At 45.7% G+C, this 17,895-nt stretch overlaps 1 protein-coding gene across 3 annotated transcripts in view; it reads left to right on the top strand.

The window, feature by feature from the left end:
* Positions 1-17,895, top strand: part of BLNK (B cell linker) — an 84,490-nt gene that overhangs the window by 42,690 nt on the left and 23,905 nt on the right. Inside the window, exons 4-9 of one of the 3 annotated variants that reach the window (XM_055081410.1) lie at positions 1,082-1,122; positions 3,834-3,908; positions 5,658-5,814; positions 8,433-8,596; positions 15,272-15,353; positions 16,600-16,671. In XM_055081410.1, the coding sequence (XP_054937385.1) occupies positions 1,082-1,122; positions 3,834-3,908; positions 5,658-5,814; positions 8,433-8,596; positions 15,272-15,353; positions 16,600-16,671 (591 nt within the window). The remainder of the gene's footprint in view (positions 1-1,081; positions 1,123-3,833; positions 3,909-5,657; positions 5,815-8,432; positions 8,597-15,271; positions 15,354-16,599; positions 16,672-17,895) is intronic. The other 2 variants (XM_007119564.4, XM_055081411.1) reach the window with 2 other exon arrangements.

Raw genomic sequence — 17,895 nt, 5'->3', positions numbered from 1 at the left:
CCTTTAGCATTTGTTGTAGAGCTGGTTTGGTGGTGCTGAAATCTCTTAGCTTTTGCTTGTCTGTAAAGCTTTTGATTTCTCCATGGAATCTGAATAAGATCCTTGATGGGTAGAGTAATCTTGGTTGTAGGTTCTTCCCCTTCATCACTTTAAGTATATCATGCCACTCCCTTCTGGCTTGTAGAGTTTCTGCTGAGAAATCAGCTGTTAACCTTATGGGAGTTTATGTTATTTGTCATTTTTCCCTTGTTGCTTTCAATAATTTTTCTTTGTCTTTAATTTTTGCCAATTTGATTACTATGTGTCTCAGCGTGTTTCGTCTTGGTTTTATCCTGTATGGGACTCTCTGCGCTTCCTAGACTTGGGTGGCTGTTTCCTTTTCCATGTTAGGGAAGTTTTCTACTATAATCTCTTCAAATGTTTTCTTGGGTCCTTTCTCTATCTCTTCTCCTTCTGGGACCCCTATAATGCAAATGTTGTTGCATTTAATGTTGTCCCAGAGGTCTCTTAGGCTGTCTTTATTTCTTTTCATTCTTTTTTCTTTATTCTGCTCCGCAGCAGTGAATTCCACCATTCTGTCTTCCAGGTCACTAGCATAGTTTTCATTTCAGTTATTGTATTGTTCATCTCTGTTTGTTTGTTCTTTAATTCTTCTAGGTCTTTGTTAATCATTTCTTGCATCTTCTCAATCTTTGCCTCCATTCTTTTTCTGAGGTCCTGGATCATCTTCACTATCATTATTCTGAAATCTTTTTCTGGAAGATTTCCTATCTCCATTTCATTTAGTTGTTTTTCTGGGGTTTTATCTTGTTCCTTCATCTGGTACATAGCCCTCTGCCTTTGCGTCTTGTCTATCTTTCTGTGAATGTGGTTTTTGTTGAGAACTGACTTTAAAAAAACAAACAAAAAAAGGATTTGAAAGGAATGAACATGAGATGACTGTAATAACCGTTCAAGGCCTAGTAGATGGGAGCAGGTGGCTCAAGGGCAGAGAAGGCAGGTTCGGGGTGCTTGTGGACAGGGTGGAGCTGGCCAGCTGAGATTTATGTTTGTGCATTCTGCTTCCCACATGCCATTTCAGAGAGGCCAGCTGACGAAGAGGAGCAGTGGTCAGATGACTTTGTAAGTATTTGTTCCTGGGACTAGAAGGGTATCATTTCCACCAGGGCCCCTGGGAGGCCTTTATAAAGACTTGTTTCTGAATGACACGCTGGTGGTCAGCTGCCCATCATGGAGGGGAGATGGCTGGGCTGGAAGGGCCACCTATAGGCAGGGCAGCAATAGCCTCACAACGGCTGACTTGAGCTAACACCATCATGTGCCATGCTAGGAGCTTCATACTTATTCCCTCATGTAATCCTCATGACAGCCCTATGAGTAGGCATTTTTATCCCCATTTTCTGCTGGTATTCAGAGTACTCACCAGCACAGCCAAAACAGATGTTAAAATGATTGAATATTTCCAAATCAGTTGGCAAATGCCTCTGCCCTGAATTCCCCAGTGACCCATCACTGCTTGGTCCCTGCCAGGAGACCTAAACAAACCAACAACTAAAGAGTGAATGCTTGGCACATCGGGGAGTCTCCAGGACACTCCTTAAGGTCATGGTCAGTACCTGGGACGGATTAGTTGTTAAACAGTTTGGACATCAGCCCTGCCCATTTTACAGGTGAAGAAACCAAGACATGGAGAGTTTAAGTAACTTGCAATTCCAAAATTCAAACCCAGGCTCTCAGATCTCAGAAGCAGACTTTTAAAACTCAAGGGGCTTGCTGTGACCAAGAGGATATGAACAGACTCTGGCGGCCACAGATGGAGAGGGCTCTCCCTGACCATGATGACATTGGAGTGGTGTGTCAGAATTAATTGTGAACCTCTTCAAGATGGCTCTGCAACCCACAGGGCCCCAGGGGCCACTTCTCTTTGGGGCTGAATCTTACAGAGACAAGACATCCTAAAAAGTTTTCTGTACAATGATTATTCCTCACATATCAGATTCATGCAGAATGTTAGGCTGCTCCAGTCTGTGAGCTTTATATCTGTAAGGGATCCAAGAGGGCCTCCACACAACCACATACCCCATAAGGAAACTGAGGCCAAGAGCCTGAAAATGACTTGCCGACCGTCTCTCAATTACGCAGTGGCCCAGTAGAATGAGAACCCAGGACTCCTGTCCAGTGCCCAGAATTGAGCCTGAGCCCAGCTCCGCACTGTGTACATCACCTGGAGTTTATTCGGAGTATCAGGAGACGGAAGTTCCTCCCGTTTCAACTGCAGAGAAAAGATTTTTATAAAGAAGGAGTGAGGTGGCCTCACTGTGGGTCACTTAGGCATGGAGAGCCTCCCCAGGGCCCAGCAGCACTGATCCCTCAGAAGCACTGCAGCTGCGCCCCCTGCTGGAGGCACACACACAGGGCCACATCGGAAGCAAAGTTAAGACACTGGACCAACATCCCCCAGGCAACCGAGAAAACTGAGCTCGCTGGCTGGAAGAATACAAGGTGGGGACCTAGAAAACACAAAATAAAATCAGCCTGAAGAGGAGGGAATGACTTGTGTCCCCAGAGTTAAACAACCAAAATGAAGGTACCAGCTATAGTAAGGATTGATTGAACAGTCACTCACAATTTTTACCTTATTGGATTCCCTCAGTACATAGAATGAAATCCAGTCTTGTTGCTAAAGCCTCCAGACCTGATGAAATCCAACCCCCGCAGCCCTGTCTAGACTTCCCTGACCCCCTCAGCAGTGGTTGCTCATCCCAGACCAGGCACACAGGCCTGCCCTCAGTCCCTACAGCAGGTCGAGGTCCTGCCTAACTCAGCGATTTCATACTCATGGTCCTTGGGCAGGTGAAGGAAGAGGGGAAGAAAGGAGAAACCAGAGTATCCCCATCCTTCTTCACTTGGTTGGCTCCTTCTTGTACTTCAGGCTTGGCTTAAGTGTCTGCTTCTCACCAGGAAGGCCTTTCCAGCACCCCCCTCTCCAAGACAGAATCGTTCTTCCCTTTGCTCTCTGTCCCAGGAACCCAATCATTCCCTCAGTGCATCTATGACCAGGCATATCTATTTTATCTGTTTGATTATTTACTTATTTATTATTCACTATTTGTTTGTTGTTGGTCTCCCATGCTAACATACAAGCACTCTGAGGCCAGGGACTGTGCTCTGAGTCAAGCATGATGGCTGGCACATAGTAGGTGTTCAATAAATATTGATTACATGAATGAAGGAATGGACAATTTGAGAAGATTTTTGTCTGATTACACATTCCCTTCTTCAAAGTTCCCATTAGACTGTCCAAAGTATTGTACTTCCTCAAGTATTGAATGAATGAATGAATGAATGAATGGATTAATTAATTAATTAACAAAAGAATTTTGTTTGTTATAATTTAGAATGATTTGGGGGGAGGGGATTTTTTAAAACTCTCAGAAGTTTGAATAGATTCCCTTTTAATTCTCTTGATGAAAAGGCATTCAACACATTCTACCGTGCTTGAAGTAGGAGGGGCTTGTGGTGCATCTCCCACAGAAAAGACTTCCCAAATGAAGGGCCAGTTCAGCACTTCCTGAGCATCCATTCCCTCCTCCTCAGTCCCTTCAGAGCCCAGGCAGCAGCTCAGCGCATTCATTCATTCCAAGTATGTTGGGTGTGCACCTACCCTGCAGCAGGTCCATTGCTGGGCCCTGAATATATAGTCTAAGTCCAGTCCTCATGGGGGCACAGTCTGGTAGGCAGCCCAGTGTCAGAGGACGGCTGCCAGGAACAGCTGACGTGGGATCTCTCTTTTTCTACCTTCTCTGCCACCTCTGCCAACCTGGTCCTCTCAGTCAGACTGCTGTGCCGGAGGGGCTGCAAGGACTCCAGACTCCTCCCCGGGATGCACACTGATCCTCAGCCTCCAGGTAATTAAGTCTAGGAAGCCAGTCCCTGCTCCATGAAAACTGAAACAAAGTGGGATGCCCAAACCATCCGCCACTCAGGCACATGCGTCTGGCTGCCCACTGGTTCTTTCACTTTCTGAATGTCTATTAAAGCCACTGCTTCTCAGCGCTCATACTGACGTCTCCCTGGGATGCTGCAACAGCACTAATTGGGTCCTTGGCCTGGATGAAGAGAGTCCCTGGCTTGGGAAGCCAGGGTGTTGCCCTGTTAAGCTTCCCCCCCGCCCACCCTTTCACTCCCACTCCACCTCCCAGGCCTCCAGCCTGGGAATAGTCTTTGGCTTCTCCAGAGCACAGACTGCAGGCTCAAATTACTCAACTCCTCTGGGCCTCAGTTTCCTCAAGTGCAAAATGGGATTTTTAAAAAAACTATCTCATATGATTGTGGTGAGGGGTCAATGAGGTATACAGTGCATAGAAATGTTAGTTGTAATAATAATCATTACTATTATCATTACTTTATTCAGCCTAATTTCATATTCCCATCTGCTATTTCTGACCTAGGGGTTTGGGAAAATCCCCCCTACAGGAATTTTCTTACCTCCCCCCTCTCCCTGTCCCTTCCTGGCTCCCCCATCCCAGGGTAAGGACAAGCACCCTCCTTTGGGCTCCTTCCTCCTTTTATTCTCTCTTCCCCCACTCCTCCAGCCACCTCGGGAAAAGCTCTATTTTCAGCCTCCTTTCTCTTTCCTTATCCTACTCTTCACCCTCTTCCTCTCCTCTCCCGCATCTCCCTACGGACTGAGGAGGAAAGTACAGTGCTCACTCACTGATTCCTTCACTTGTTCCAAACATCCTGAGTGCCTATCATGTGCTGGCCCTGTCACGGGCCCTGAGGATACAGCAATGAAGGAAACACTATACCTGCCTCAATGTTACACAATTGCCAGGGAAAGGAGACAGGACAAAAGGCAGGTACATCATAGATTCATCGGAAAATCATGTATGGATCGAGCATCATGTCAGGCAGTGTGAGGGGGAGTGGGCACAGAGGTCAGAGGACCTCTTAAGTCCTGAGTCAGATATTTCCTCCATATGAACATATGCATGTGTGCTACACACATAAACTATCTCTGAACAAAACGCACAAGAAGCTAGTCACTCTGTTTGCCTCTAGGGAGAGGCACTGAGCGGCTTGGAAGACTTCCCTCCTTGTGAACTGTTGGAACTTTAGACTGGCTCAACGTATTTTCAGTACAGACTTAAATAAAATTTATATGAAAAAAACAAACAAAAAGAAAGAGAGTGGACTCTGAGTCAATTTGAAGTCCTTGTCCCTGCAACTGTCCAGCTCTGTTTAAAACAAACAAACCTTATCTCCTCAAAGGTGTCTGTATTCCTGAGCTTCTCCTTACCCTCTCTTATTAAACTTCCATTTTCCTCAACCATCAACCTTCATGATTAATAAAACCTATTTGGTTATTCTATTTTATTGGGTCCTTTTTCTGTCTTCTTAAAATATATTTTATCTCTGGCTGTTCTTTGCAGACGTACAGAATTCAGCCACCCTTGGGGTTAGAGGTCCATGCATTCCCCCAGGATAGTAGTCCAGGTGATACGTTTTGGAGGCAAAAGGCCCGGCTTCAACCCCAGTGCTGCCGCTAATAGCTGCCTAACCCTGGTTAGCCGACCCCTCCCAGCCTTGCTTCCTCGTCCCTCCGTCCCTCCTAAGCACGCGTGGGGTGCTGAGCATGGTATCTGTACTTGCAGGACAGCGATTATGAAAACCCAGATGAGCACTCCGACTCGGAAATGTATGTGCTGCCGGCCGAGGAGGCTGGGGACGACAGCTACGAGCCACCACCCGCCGAGCAGGAGACTCGGACAGTTCACCGGGCCCTGCCCTTCACCAGGGACGAGTACGTAGGTGAGTCCCCACCCAGACCTTGGGTGCTCGGCCTTCAGGGCAGCAGGGAGCGGGGCAGGCCAAGGTCGCAGGTTGGCGGGCACCTCCCACTCGCACCACCTCCAAGTGGGTCATCTGGTCACTCACAGGCACTGGAGCCCCCGCTGGTAAGCTTGCCCTTTGGGGAAGGGAGGGGGTAGCCTTCCTGAACTGGGAATGTTGAAAACAGGCAAAAGATAAAACAAGCACATCCTGACGTGGCTCCCACCCCATCTCAGTTCCTGAGAGTCCCCAGAGAAATCAACCCAGGATTAGTCCCTTCTCTTCTGGCTTCCTGCGTACAGGTTCTGGAATTTCTCTTGAGATGGCTGTACGGAACCAGGATGACCTTCAGGGATCCCAGTGTCTGCTAAGGCCCCTCCTTCCTCCATCCCTCCCACCGCGGCCCCACGCTGGCAGGCTGTACAGATACACTGAGTCTGGACTGTGGAGTTTTAATTGGGGGAAGGGGCAAGGGGAGGGGATAGGGGTGAAGCCCTCTAAGCCTGGAATTAGCCTTATTGGTTAAAAGGACGAGTCTTAGGTGTGGTCTCCAGGCCTGAGTGTAGCTTTTAATGCCCCCCAGCCGCCCCCCCAAGAAGAAGTCTGTGTTCCATTCTAACAGGTGACTAAGTTCAGCAAGGTGAGGAGGGGAGTGTGTCCATGTGATCACCGTGAGGCTAGGAGTCCTACAGAGTAAAGAGTTTAGTGTCCCTTATCCCTGAGGATAACTTCCTCCTTACAGGGTACCAGGTACTGCCCCTGCTTCGTGCCACATCTATTGAGGACCTACTATGTGCTGGAGCTATGCTAAGCAGCAAGCAAGACAGGCAGACGCCCAGACTTTTTACAGTTTACAACTTAGTGCTTTACAGTCATGGCCTACTTCACCTTCTTGATAATCACAGAGGAAGAAAGTGAGGCTCAGAGGAGTGAACTCACTGGGCCAAGGTTTATAAGTGGCAGAGCTGGGATGCAGGTCGGGCCTTTCAGCCTCCAGAGCCCGTGCTCTTCACCACTCTGCTCCACACACCGCAACCAAATCTGTGACCTCGTTCAATCATCGCAACAACCCTGGGAAGGAAGGGGCTGCGCCAGGGCCGTTTTCCAGACCAAGAAACCGCTATTCAGGACGGTTAAGCGGCTCATTCCAGCTCATACTCTTCGAAGCCTGTCTTCTGTGCTTTGCTTCTTCTGATGGGCTTAAATCTTATATTAAGAAGTCTCAGTAAACTCCAAGAGCTGCCAATAAAACTACAAAAACTGACAGTCATAGGCATAGTAAAGTAGATGCCTTGCTGCCTGAACGCAGCTACGCCACCAGAAGGAGGCTTCCGAGGAGGCACCAAGTGTAAAGTTAACCACATACCTTCAACGAGGCAGAAGCGCGGGCCGGGGGCTGCAGCAGGCGCCGGGAGGAGAGCAGAGCAGGACAGGCAGAGGCAGGGGCAGCTGCCTATCAAGCTAGGGGCCGGCTGCAGCAGGGGGGAGGAGCAGGAAGCCAGTGTAAGCGCCTGTGCTGGTTCCAGGAAGGGGAACCCACCAGGTTATTCCTATGCGAAGATTTTCCCACAGTGTATCAGTCAGAATCTGTGCTCGCAGATCAACCGGGTAGACTCCCTGTTGCCTAAGCCCTCCACCACATTATGCAGGTAAGGTTAGTTCTGTATATTAGGCATCGGCTCTGCCAGACACAGTGTTCCTCCTGCCTTGCTGCTTTCGCCCTAATTCCTACAATAACTCTCTGAGGTGGATAGTTATGATCCTCATTTTAAAAATGAGGAATGTGAGTCCCAGAGAGGTTACGTCACGAAGAAGCAGCCCAAAGGAGCGCCGCTGGTGGGTGGAGTGCCGCTGGTGGGTGGAGCGCCGCTGGTGGGTGGAGCGCCGCTGGTGGGTGGAGAGCAGGGGACTGAATGCAGGGCCTTGACTTCAGAGCCTGGACTCCTCCCCTGACACCTGGCGAGGACGGTCCTGGGCCAGGGGGTACTCACGACTTCCCCATGATTCGAGGACATCCTTAAGGGGAGGAACGTACAGGTTCACCCGGATAAGTAGTTGCAACCCTGAATACACCTTAGAATAACCTGGAGAATTTTAAAACCTATAATACTAGGTCCCTCCCCAGAAGTTCAAACTGCATGTCTGGAGTGGGGCCTTGGCATTTTTTAAAGCTCCCAGGTGGTTCCTATGTGTAGGCAGGATTGAGAATCACTGCCCTTAAGGCTTCATGGAGCAAAGTGAACCACTGAGGAGTGCCGCCCCCCTCCCCGAGACACCCCCCCCCCCTCCAATGCCAAGGTCACCACCATCCACTCTGTTTAGCAGAGTGTTTGGGCTGTCTGCTCTCCTGGGTCTGTGGGTCTCCATCAATCCCTAGGAGGATGTTTTTGATGAGGACATTCTTCTGGTTTTTATAATGTAAGTCAACGGGCAGTTGAAATTTTTGCCTAACATGTCATTCTACTCTTTAAGGGAATGCCTCATGGCTACATAGACTCTGGGGGTTTTATACTTTCTAGATCTTGGTGGCTTCCGCCCAGGGAATGATCCAGAACCCGTTCATCTTATGCTTTGTTGTTCTTGTTTTTCCTCTCAAGACAATCGATCAAGCCAGAGGCAGTGTCCGCCCTTCAGCAAGACCCTTCCCAGTAAACCCAACTGGCCGTCGGCAAAGGCAAGGCAGGCCACCACTCTGCCAGCCCCGACTTCTCTGCATAAACCTCAAGTGCCACCCAGACCCAAAGAGCTCCTTGAGGATGAGGTAAAGTAAATCTGTCCAGAAGACTGCCCAGACCAAGTGGAAGGCAGGATGTGGGCCGGATAGGGGGAGGGGCAGGAGAGTGTGGCCTCAGGCGTGTCTTCCTTCCTCCAGGCCCTGCTCTCAGGCCAGCACTAGCCACCCTGCCCCCTCTAACCCTCCATTGTTATGCTGAAAGGATGTTTTCTTTAAAAATGGCATATATGGTCTTATTTTAAGCACTTTCATTTACTACAGGCATATATATCCATACTGGAGCTGTGCCCCTCTAATTATTCCTTCGAGAAAGAGTCCCTCAGTTTCCTGCAAATTCCCTCAGTTTCCTGCAAACCTCTCTTTCCTCCGTCACATGTTTCCCTCTTTATTCTCCATTGCTTCTCTCCCTGTCCTGCCTCATTTTCTTTTCCCCACCTTCTTTTCTCTCTGACCCTCCACCCTCCTCCTCTAAAATGCAGAGGGGTGCAGTGGGACATACACTGGAGACCCCTAGTCTGTAGGAAGACCCTGCACAACCCGTGGAGGAGCTGACCCCTCACTTCCCTTGGCAGCTCTTGCTTCTCACTCCCTCTCCCCAGCCCCGGGTATCCAGGGACCAGCTTTGCCGATTGTCCAGGACCCAACTCTAGGTTTATGTCATCAATCTCCCTTCTGCCAGCACCTAGATTTTCACATCTTATTCCATATGGAATTGTTCCAATTTAAAAATGAACAGGTAAACTCATTCAGGCTATTGTAGGAATGACTGATAAAGCCGAATATGTTATGACTCCCAGATGTACTTGTATTTTAAATAAAGTCAAAGACAAGTCCTCAAACTTAGCCATTAGAACAACCCTACAAGTGTAACAGTCTGAGAAAGAAAATAACATTAAAGGCAACTCTTAACCATTACCAGACATAATCTTACCGCAGCTTCTCGAAGTAGTAACTTGTTTTTATAAATTTATTTATTTATTTTTTGCTGCGTTGGGTCTTTGTTACTGCGTGCGGACTTTCTCTAGTTGCAGAGAGCGGGGGCTACTCTTCGTTGCGGTGCACGGCTTCTTATTGCGGTGGCTTCTCTTGATGCAGAGCACGGGCTCTAGGCACGCGGGCTTCGGTAGTTGTGACACATGGGCTCAAGTTGTGGCTCACGGGCTCTAGAGCGCAGGCTCAGTAGTTGTGGCACACGGGCTTGTGCCACCCAGACCCAAAGAGCTCCTTGAGGATGAGGTAAAGTAAATCTGTCCAGAAGACTGCCCAGACCAAGTGGAAGGCAGGATGTGGGCCGGATAGGGGGAGGGGCAGGAGAGTGTGGCCTCAGGCGTGTCTTCCTTCCTCCAGGCCCTGCTCTCAGGCCAGCACTAGCCACCCTGCCCCCTCTAACCCTCCATTGTTATGCTGAAAGGATGTTTTCTTTAAAAATGGCATATATGGTCTTATTTTAAGCACTTTCATTTACTACAGGCATATATATCCATACTGGAGCTGTGCCCCTCTAATTATTCCTTCGAGAAAGAGTCCCTCAGTTTCCTGCAAATTCCCTCAGTTTCCTGCAAACCTCTCTTTCCTCCGTCACATGTTTCCCTCTTTATTCTCCATTGCTTCTCTCCCTGTCCTGCCTCATTTTCTTTTCCCCACCTTCTTTTCTCTCTGACCCTCCACCCTCCTCCTCTAAAATGCAGAGGGGTGCAGTGGGACATACACTGGAGACCCCTAGTCTGTAGGAAGACCCTGCACAACCCGTGGAGGAGCTGACCCCTCACTTCCCTTGGCAGCTCTTGCTTCTCACTCCCTCTCCCCAGCCCCGGGTATCCAGGGACCAGCTTTGCCGATTGTCCAGGACCCAACTCTAGGTTTATGTCATCAATCTCCCTTCTGCCAGCACCTAGATTTTCACATCTTATTCCATATGGAATTGTTCCAATTTAAAAATGAACAGGTAAACTCATTCAGGCTATTGTAGGAATGACTGATAAAGCCGAATATGTTATGACTCCCAGATGTACTTGTATTTTAAATAAAGTCAAAGACAAGTCCTCAAACTTAGCCATTAGAACAACCCTACAAGTGTAACAGTCTGAGAAAGAAAATAACATTAAAGGCAACTCTTAACCATTACCAGACATAATCTTACCGCAGCTTCTCGAAGTAGTAACTTGTTTTTATAAATTTATTTATTTATTTTTTGCTGCGTTGGGTCTTTGTTACTGCGTGCGGACTTTCTCTAGTTGCAGAGAGCGGGGGCTACTCTTCGTTGCGGTGCACGGCTTCTTATTGCGGTGGCTTCTCTTGATGCAGAGCACGGGCTCTAGGCACGCGGGCTTCGGTAGTTGTGACACATGGGCTCAAGTTGTGGCTCACGGGCTCTAGAGCGCAGGCTCAGTAGTTGTGGCACACGGGCTTAGCTGCTCCGCGGCATGTGGGATCTTCTGGACCAGGGCTCAAACCCGTGTCCCCTGCATTGGCAGGTGGATTCTTAACCACTGCGCCACCAGGGAAGCCCCGGAAGTAACTTGTTTTTAAATGCCTGTAGATGATAAAACCTACAGCTTATGAGCATGTTGTGAAATGACCTTCATTTCCACCTTAGTATAATTTGTAGCCCAAGAAGAGATGGAAAAGAGAGACTTTTAAATAAAATAGAGGCAGCGTCCAAGCTCAAATTCCTGCTTTGACCCTTACTAGTTGTGTGACTTAGGCAAGTCAGATAAACCCTCTGAGTCTCAGCTTTTCCTCTCTTCAGGTTATTTTAAAGATTTAATAAAGTAATACATATATATACCACTAAATACAGTGCCTCACACAAAGAAGGATTCCATGTATCATATATATATTGGATTCCTTTCTACCATATTCTAGATTCTTTATAAAATCCAGTTTTCTAGTTTCTCCTGAAGACTGAGGGCCTGTCAACACTTGGCCAGCCAAGGCCTCAAAGCAGCTGAGCCTCATGGCAATACTCCAGCTCAGCTGTGAATCCCTGGCCGCTGTTTCCATTTGTCATAATCCCCATCACTCATACAAGACTTGCACACACCCTGACTCTGTACATGCCCCATTATTGTTCCACACCTGCTCCTGTAAGTATTTGAGTTTATAACCCCCTCTCTAGGGACAGTTTAAGTCAGGAAGTCAGCAGACTGAGAATGAGTGTGTTTTGTCAATCCTCAGTCTGTCTGTCAGTCTGAGAGGGGATGCTGCCGTTTCAGGGTGAGAACAGGGTGGCCAGGAGAATCTGAGCATGGGACATGGTACGGAGACCATCTGTTAGGGTCTCACCATGAATTCTTGCGGCGTTCGGCAAATCCATAGGAAGATATCAATTCAGACACAGAATACAAATGAAGACTGTGGGTTATGTGACGCTCTCCATTTCTGTGACTAACTGGAGGTGGACCCCAGTGGGGAGAGGCCGAGCTTTGCTAATAGCAGCCTTGTGGAGGTGGCTCAGGCAAGTCTAAACCAGTGGGAAAAGGAGAAGTCTGGAGGAGGCACATTCTGGAATGGGCAGATGGACAGTCAAGATGAGAAAGAGGTTTAAAAAAGAAAAAAGAGGCCAACATTAAGATCTGGCTGAGCTATTAGATAGGAAAAGAAGAAGTCAAACAGAAGCATAAATGAAAATGTTTAGCTCTGCCGTACAGGTTACAGGCAAAACATGGGGGTACAGGCTGACCAGAGAGTTGGAGGACGGAGGAAGGAGCATCTGTGCTGTAACAACGAGAGCCGCTAACACTTGACACGTGCTGTGTGTCGGTGGTGTTCTGAGCACTCTGTATGTATTATCTCATTACATCCTCACAGCAACCCTAGGAAGTGTGTGCTATTATCATCCCCATTACAGATGAGGAAATGGTACAGATGAGGTGCAAAGGGGTTGAAGAACTTGTCCAAGGTCACAGAGGTAAATGATAGAGCCAGCATTTGAAATCAGATGATGAGATACTAGATCCCAGGTGCTAAAGAGCAATCCTGTGCCACCTCTCCAGTATCCACTGAGAAGAGACCAGCTCTTCATTCAACACAAATGTGCCAGGGCTTCATTGGCGCCCAAAACAGACCCAGTACCTGTCCTTGCAGGGCATCAGTTTTGTGATTTTATGTGACCTTGGATAGATTACTCAACTGCTCTCAAATTCCTCATCTGTAAAATGAGGATAAGTATACCTAACTTAATGGTAGGTATCATTGAAAGAATTCAGTAAAATAATGTATGTAAAGCTATTCAATGTTCACATGAGTTGTATTAAGCAAGAAACTCATGTGGGCATTTAATAGCTCATCTTAACGACTCCTGATATGGAATGGGGTGAAGGGCAATGGAAAAGTGAAAGTAAGATGAATCCGTGGTGCTCCTATTTTTCACATTTAAAGTTTGGGGGAAGGCAAACATGTAAATACCTATAGCAGATGTCTTAATACTGCACATCTAAACACTGGAGTTGATCTAAGATTACTTTTAAAATAATCATCTATATTTTAATCATGCCATTGTAAAAACTGAGGAAGGATTCTAATAGCATGTAGGTTGTGGCAGTAGAATAATCTGCTTGGCTTCAAAAGACCAATTATTCATGTAACTACAGCCAGTTTTTTGTGATGTGAACATGGGATAATGGGATTTATATTAAAACACTGCAGCAACGTGAAGATGAACTTGTTAGGACACAGATTATGATGATTCTTGATCATTTGCTTATTTTGGCAGGTAACAACTTTATAGCATAGTATTATAGTATAGTACTAGTGGTACCTACCTTTTTGGGTTATTACAAGGAGTAAGTGAGATTACACATGTAAAGTACTTAGAAGAGCATCTGGCAATAAGCGCTCAATATATGTTTGTTTTTTGTTTCTCCCAGTCCCCATGTTGGCAACCAACCAAGGCAGGTTGTAAAAACCACTTCTGAGATCTGGTTACTTTATTTACCTCTTATAAAATCCCTCCCTCCCTATATTTATGGTCAATTGATTATTGACAAAGGTGTCAAGACAATTCAACAGGAAAAATTAGTTTTTTAAACAAAGAGTGCTAAGATAACTGTATATACACATGCAAAAGAATGAAATTGTACTCCAGTCTCACACCATATATAAAAAGTTAAATAAAACTGGATCATAGGTCTAAGTGTAAGAGCTAAAACTATAAAACTCTTGGAAGAAAATATAGGTATAAATCTTTGTTTTTAATTTTAAAAATTTATTTTATTTATTTATTTTTGGCTACATTGGGTCTTCGTTGCTGCGTGGGCTTTCTCTAGTTGCGGCGAGTGGGGGCTACTCTTCATTGTGGTGTGCGGGCTTCTCATTGTGGTGGCTTCTCTTGTTGTGGAGCGTGGGCTCTAGGCATGCAGGCTTCAGTAGTTGTGGCACACAGGCTCAGCAGCTGCGGCTCACAGGCTCTAGAGCGCCGGCTCAGTAGTTGTGGCGCACGGGCTTAGTTGCTCCGTGGCATGTGGGATCTTCCCAGACCAGGGGCTCAAACCCGTGTTCTCTGCATTGGCAGGCAGATTCTTAACCACTGCACCATCAGGGAAGCCCAGGTATAAACCTTTATGACCTTGGGATAGGCAATGGTTTCTTAGATACAATACCAAAAGCACAAACAACAAAAGAAAAAAGTAGATAAAATTGACTTTAAAATATAAAACGTTTGTGCTGCAAATAATACCATAAAGAAAGTAAAAAGACAACGTGTAGAATGCGAGAATTTGTTTGCAAATTATATATCTGATAAGAGATTTAAATCTAGAACATTTAAAGAACTCTTATAATCCAAGAATTAAAAAGACAAACAACCCAATTAAAAGTTGGCAAAGGGGTTGAACAGACTTTTCTCTGAAGAAGATATACAAATGGCCAATAAGCAGACGAAAAGATGCTTAACATCATTAAGGGAAATGCAAATCAAAATCACAATTAGATACCACTTCACACCTACAAGGATGCTTACAATCAAAAAGACAGACAATAACAAGTATTAGTGAATATGTGGAGAAATTGGAACCCTCATACATTGCCAGTGGGAATGGAAAAATTGTGCAGCCACTTTGGAAAACAATTTAACAGTTCCTCAAACTATTAAATATAGAGCTACAATATGACCCAGAAATTCCACCACTAGGTATATTCTCAAGAAAAAAGTCCATCTACACAAAACTTGTACATGAATGTTCACAACAACGTTATTCATAATAGCCAAAAAAGTAGAAACAACCCAAATGTCCATCAACTGATGAATGGATAAGTAAAATGTGGTATAGTCATACAATGGAATATAATTTGTCCATAAAAGGGAATGAAGTACTAAAACGTGGTTAAACCTTGAAATTACTATGCTAAGTGAAAGAAGTCATGAAAGACTGTGTATTGAAATATTGTATGATTCCATTTATATAAAATGTCCAGAATGGGCAAATCTTAAAGATAGAAAGAAGGTTGGTGGTTGACTAGGTCAGGGGAGGGGATGGATGGGAGTGACTAATGGGTGCAGGGTTCCTCTTGGGGGTGATGGAAATGTTCTAAAGATAGATTGCAGTGATGGTTGCACACTCTGTTAATATACTACAAATCACCAAACCACTTTACATAGGGGAATTTAATGGTATATGGATTATATCTCAGAAGATTTTTTTAAATATCACTGCTTCTTATGCCGTAAACTCTGAATATACAGCATTTCTGTGTTTCTTTTAGGCTGATTATGTGGTCCCTGTGGAAGATGAAGATGAAAACTATATTCATCCCACAGAAGACAGTTCACTCCCATCTGAAAAAGGCAAGAGTTTGTAGTTTTAAGCACCTGAAAACTTCTGCAGTTGATAGAGGCATACAAGACCATTTGGTAGCAAGCTCTAAGGGGCTCAGAAATGATAGTGCCCAGGCCTCTCTCCTCTGTGGCCATAGCATTTGCCTTCTTTGGCTAGTGGAACAGAGAGAATAGTGAGCAACCCATCTCTGTGTTTTATAGCCTTTACCCTTCTTTCTCCATCCTCTTCCATGATTTAATACTCTCTTCTCAAGGTATAAAAGCACCTAAGTTCTTCTCTTTAGCCCTCACTTAGAATGGATTTCTTATAAAACCTAATACTCACAAAGTCATGAGCCACCATGTTGACCTTACAAATATTGCACCAGGAACAGTTTCTGCAGAGGACTGAAAAAATGAAAGAGTAAAATATGCTCTATGTTCTAATTCTTTAAAATTGAGTGCTATCTCAGGCCCATGAGAAACATTTCATTTGTAAATCCTTCACGAAATAACTAATGCAGTTACAAACAAATTATTTTCAAAAGCCTGTGCCACATAGCCTCAGATGAGGCGTGGAACAGTGTATGATTACTCTGGATATAGTCGCTATGGAGAATATAATCCTGTATAAACACTGCCTCTTCAAGTAATATTACTCATCTAATAAACTTGACTCCAAAGTAGCAATACTCAGCTTTTACACTGCCATTATGTCGCAGCCCTCTCCCACGCCCTAAATATCACTGACAGCTTCTAGACCCACCAGAATTCCTGAATTCACCCATCACCATGAAACAATAAATACAAATTAAATGCCCCCACCTCCATCCCCCATAAACCTACAGAATCCAAGAGGAATTATATGTGTTACGTGTGTTACATGTGGCAGGGAAGGTGGGGCTATTAATCTGGCCCCTCCACTGTTAGTTCAATGCACGTCTCCTGGTAAAAAAACAAACTCTTTCATCTCCTAGACACCCAGTTTGGCAAATGAAATTCCAAGCCAGTAATTCACTTTAATCATTAATATATTCATTCTATAAATGTTTTTTTCTTCTGAGAAGGCTTCTTTTAATGGCTTGTGGGCTTACTAATTGTGTCTCCCATTCTTTGCAGATTCTCTGGTCTGACCCATCATTTCCACAATGCATTTTTCCATAAGTGTGAATCTCCCTCAGTAGACTATCTACTATATATGTATATGTGTGTGTATATATATATATATATATATATATATATATAATTATAATATAGGTGTGATTTTGTGTTTCAGCTCCCATGGTGAATAGATCAAACAAGCCAAATAACTCCTCAAAGCCAGCCTCACCTCCAGGGACAGCTTCAGGTAGAGTGTACACATGATTTGGTGGTTTGTTTCTGTTTTTTTTTTATTGTGAAATGATTACATTTGGGGGTTTCATTTTTAATCTGTTCTAAATAAGACAAACAACTCAGAGCAAATATTAAGAAATAATCCCTTGTATTTCCAAATGTCCTAATAAATGGTAACAGAGGCCTTCTCGTCATGCCCAGCCACTGCCTGGGGCCACCTATGTGAGGGGACCCTGGCCCCCGGGCCCCTGCGCCTCTACCAGACAAGTCCTCTTTCTCATCCTCCCTCTCTGGGCACTTCGCGGGCTTGCCCTCCTTCTCCCCTCCCCTGACTGAGGACGCCTGCACCGTTCAGCCCCAGCTCTCTGCAATTCCTTCACAATATCGTGCGCTTAAGAGCTTGGGTTATGGGCCAGGCATCTCAGCGCTCCCCATTATCAACTGTATCACTTGGGGTCTGTACTTCACCTCTCCAAGCATCACATTTTCTCATCGGTAAATGGAGATGATAGCCCGTGCCCTGAGACAGGAGAATTCTGAAATTGTGCATGGGAAATTCTTAATGCAGTGCCTGGCACACAGTAGGTGCTCGGTAGAGTATTATTTTTCAATTCTTTCCGGTTTATCCATTCTTCTGGCTTCACTTCTCTGGTCTAAGCTGATAACTCTCTGGTGTCCAGCCTTGACCTTTCTTCCTTTCTGAACACGTTGACCTTCCCACTACCTTAAGCTCAGTGCATCCATCACCCTTACCCTTCGGGCATCCCTATTCCTCTTTACACATCAGCCTCCAGGCTCCATGTCTCAGAGTGCCCATGTTCTTTCCCAATTCTGCTTTGCTTTTTCCTGAATTTGCTGTTCTATTTTAGTTGCCACCACCTGAACCAGGCTTTCTTTACCTTATCACTTCATACCTTCTGTCTTACAGAGTCCACTAGCCATACTCTTGCCTCTAGGCTCTCTCCTCAGTCACTGAGCTGAGCTTCTGACCCCCTCCAAATGTTGCTAGCTTCATTCCATTACAAAGTTAGTTTTTACCATGTCATCCCTACCCAACCATGAACACCCAGTGTTTCCTAGGTGTCTCCTGTAGGGTTTGGCAACCCCCAGACTGAGGCTCACAGTACTGAGTGGCACCCATACCCCAACCCTTTTACAGCACAGAGAGGTGCAGGAGCTTCCTCAACAGCATTCTCTCCTTCTCCTCTCCCCCACCAAACACACACACACGCACGCG

This window comes from Physeter macrocephalus, chromosome 20 (genome assembly GCF_002837175.3).
Source record: "Physeter macrocephalus isolate SW-GA chromosome 20, ASM283717v5, whole genome shotgun sequence".
Classification (NCBI taxonomy): domain Eukaryota; kingdom Metazoa; phylum Chordata; class Mammalia; order Artiodactyla; family Physeteridae; genus Physeter; species Physeter macrocephalus.
The sequence above is the reverse complement of the archived record's forward strand: the minus strand, read 5'-3'. Positions and strand labels throughout refer to the sequence as shown.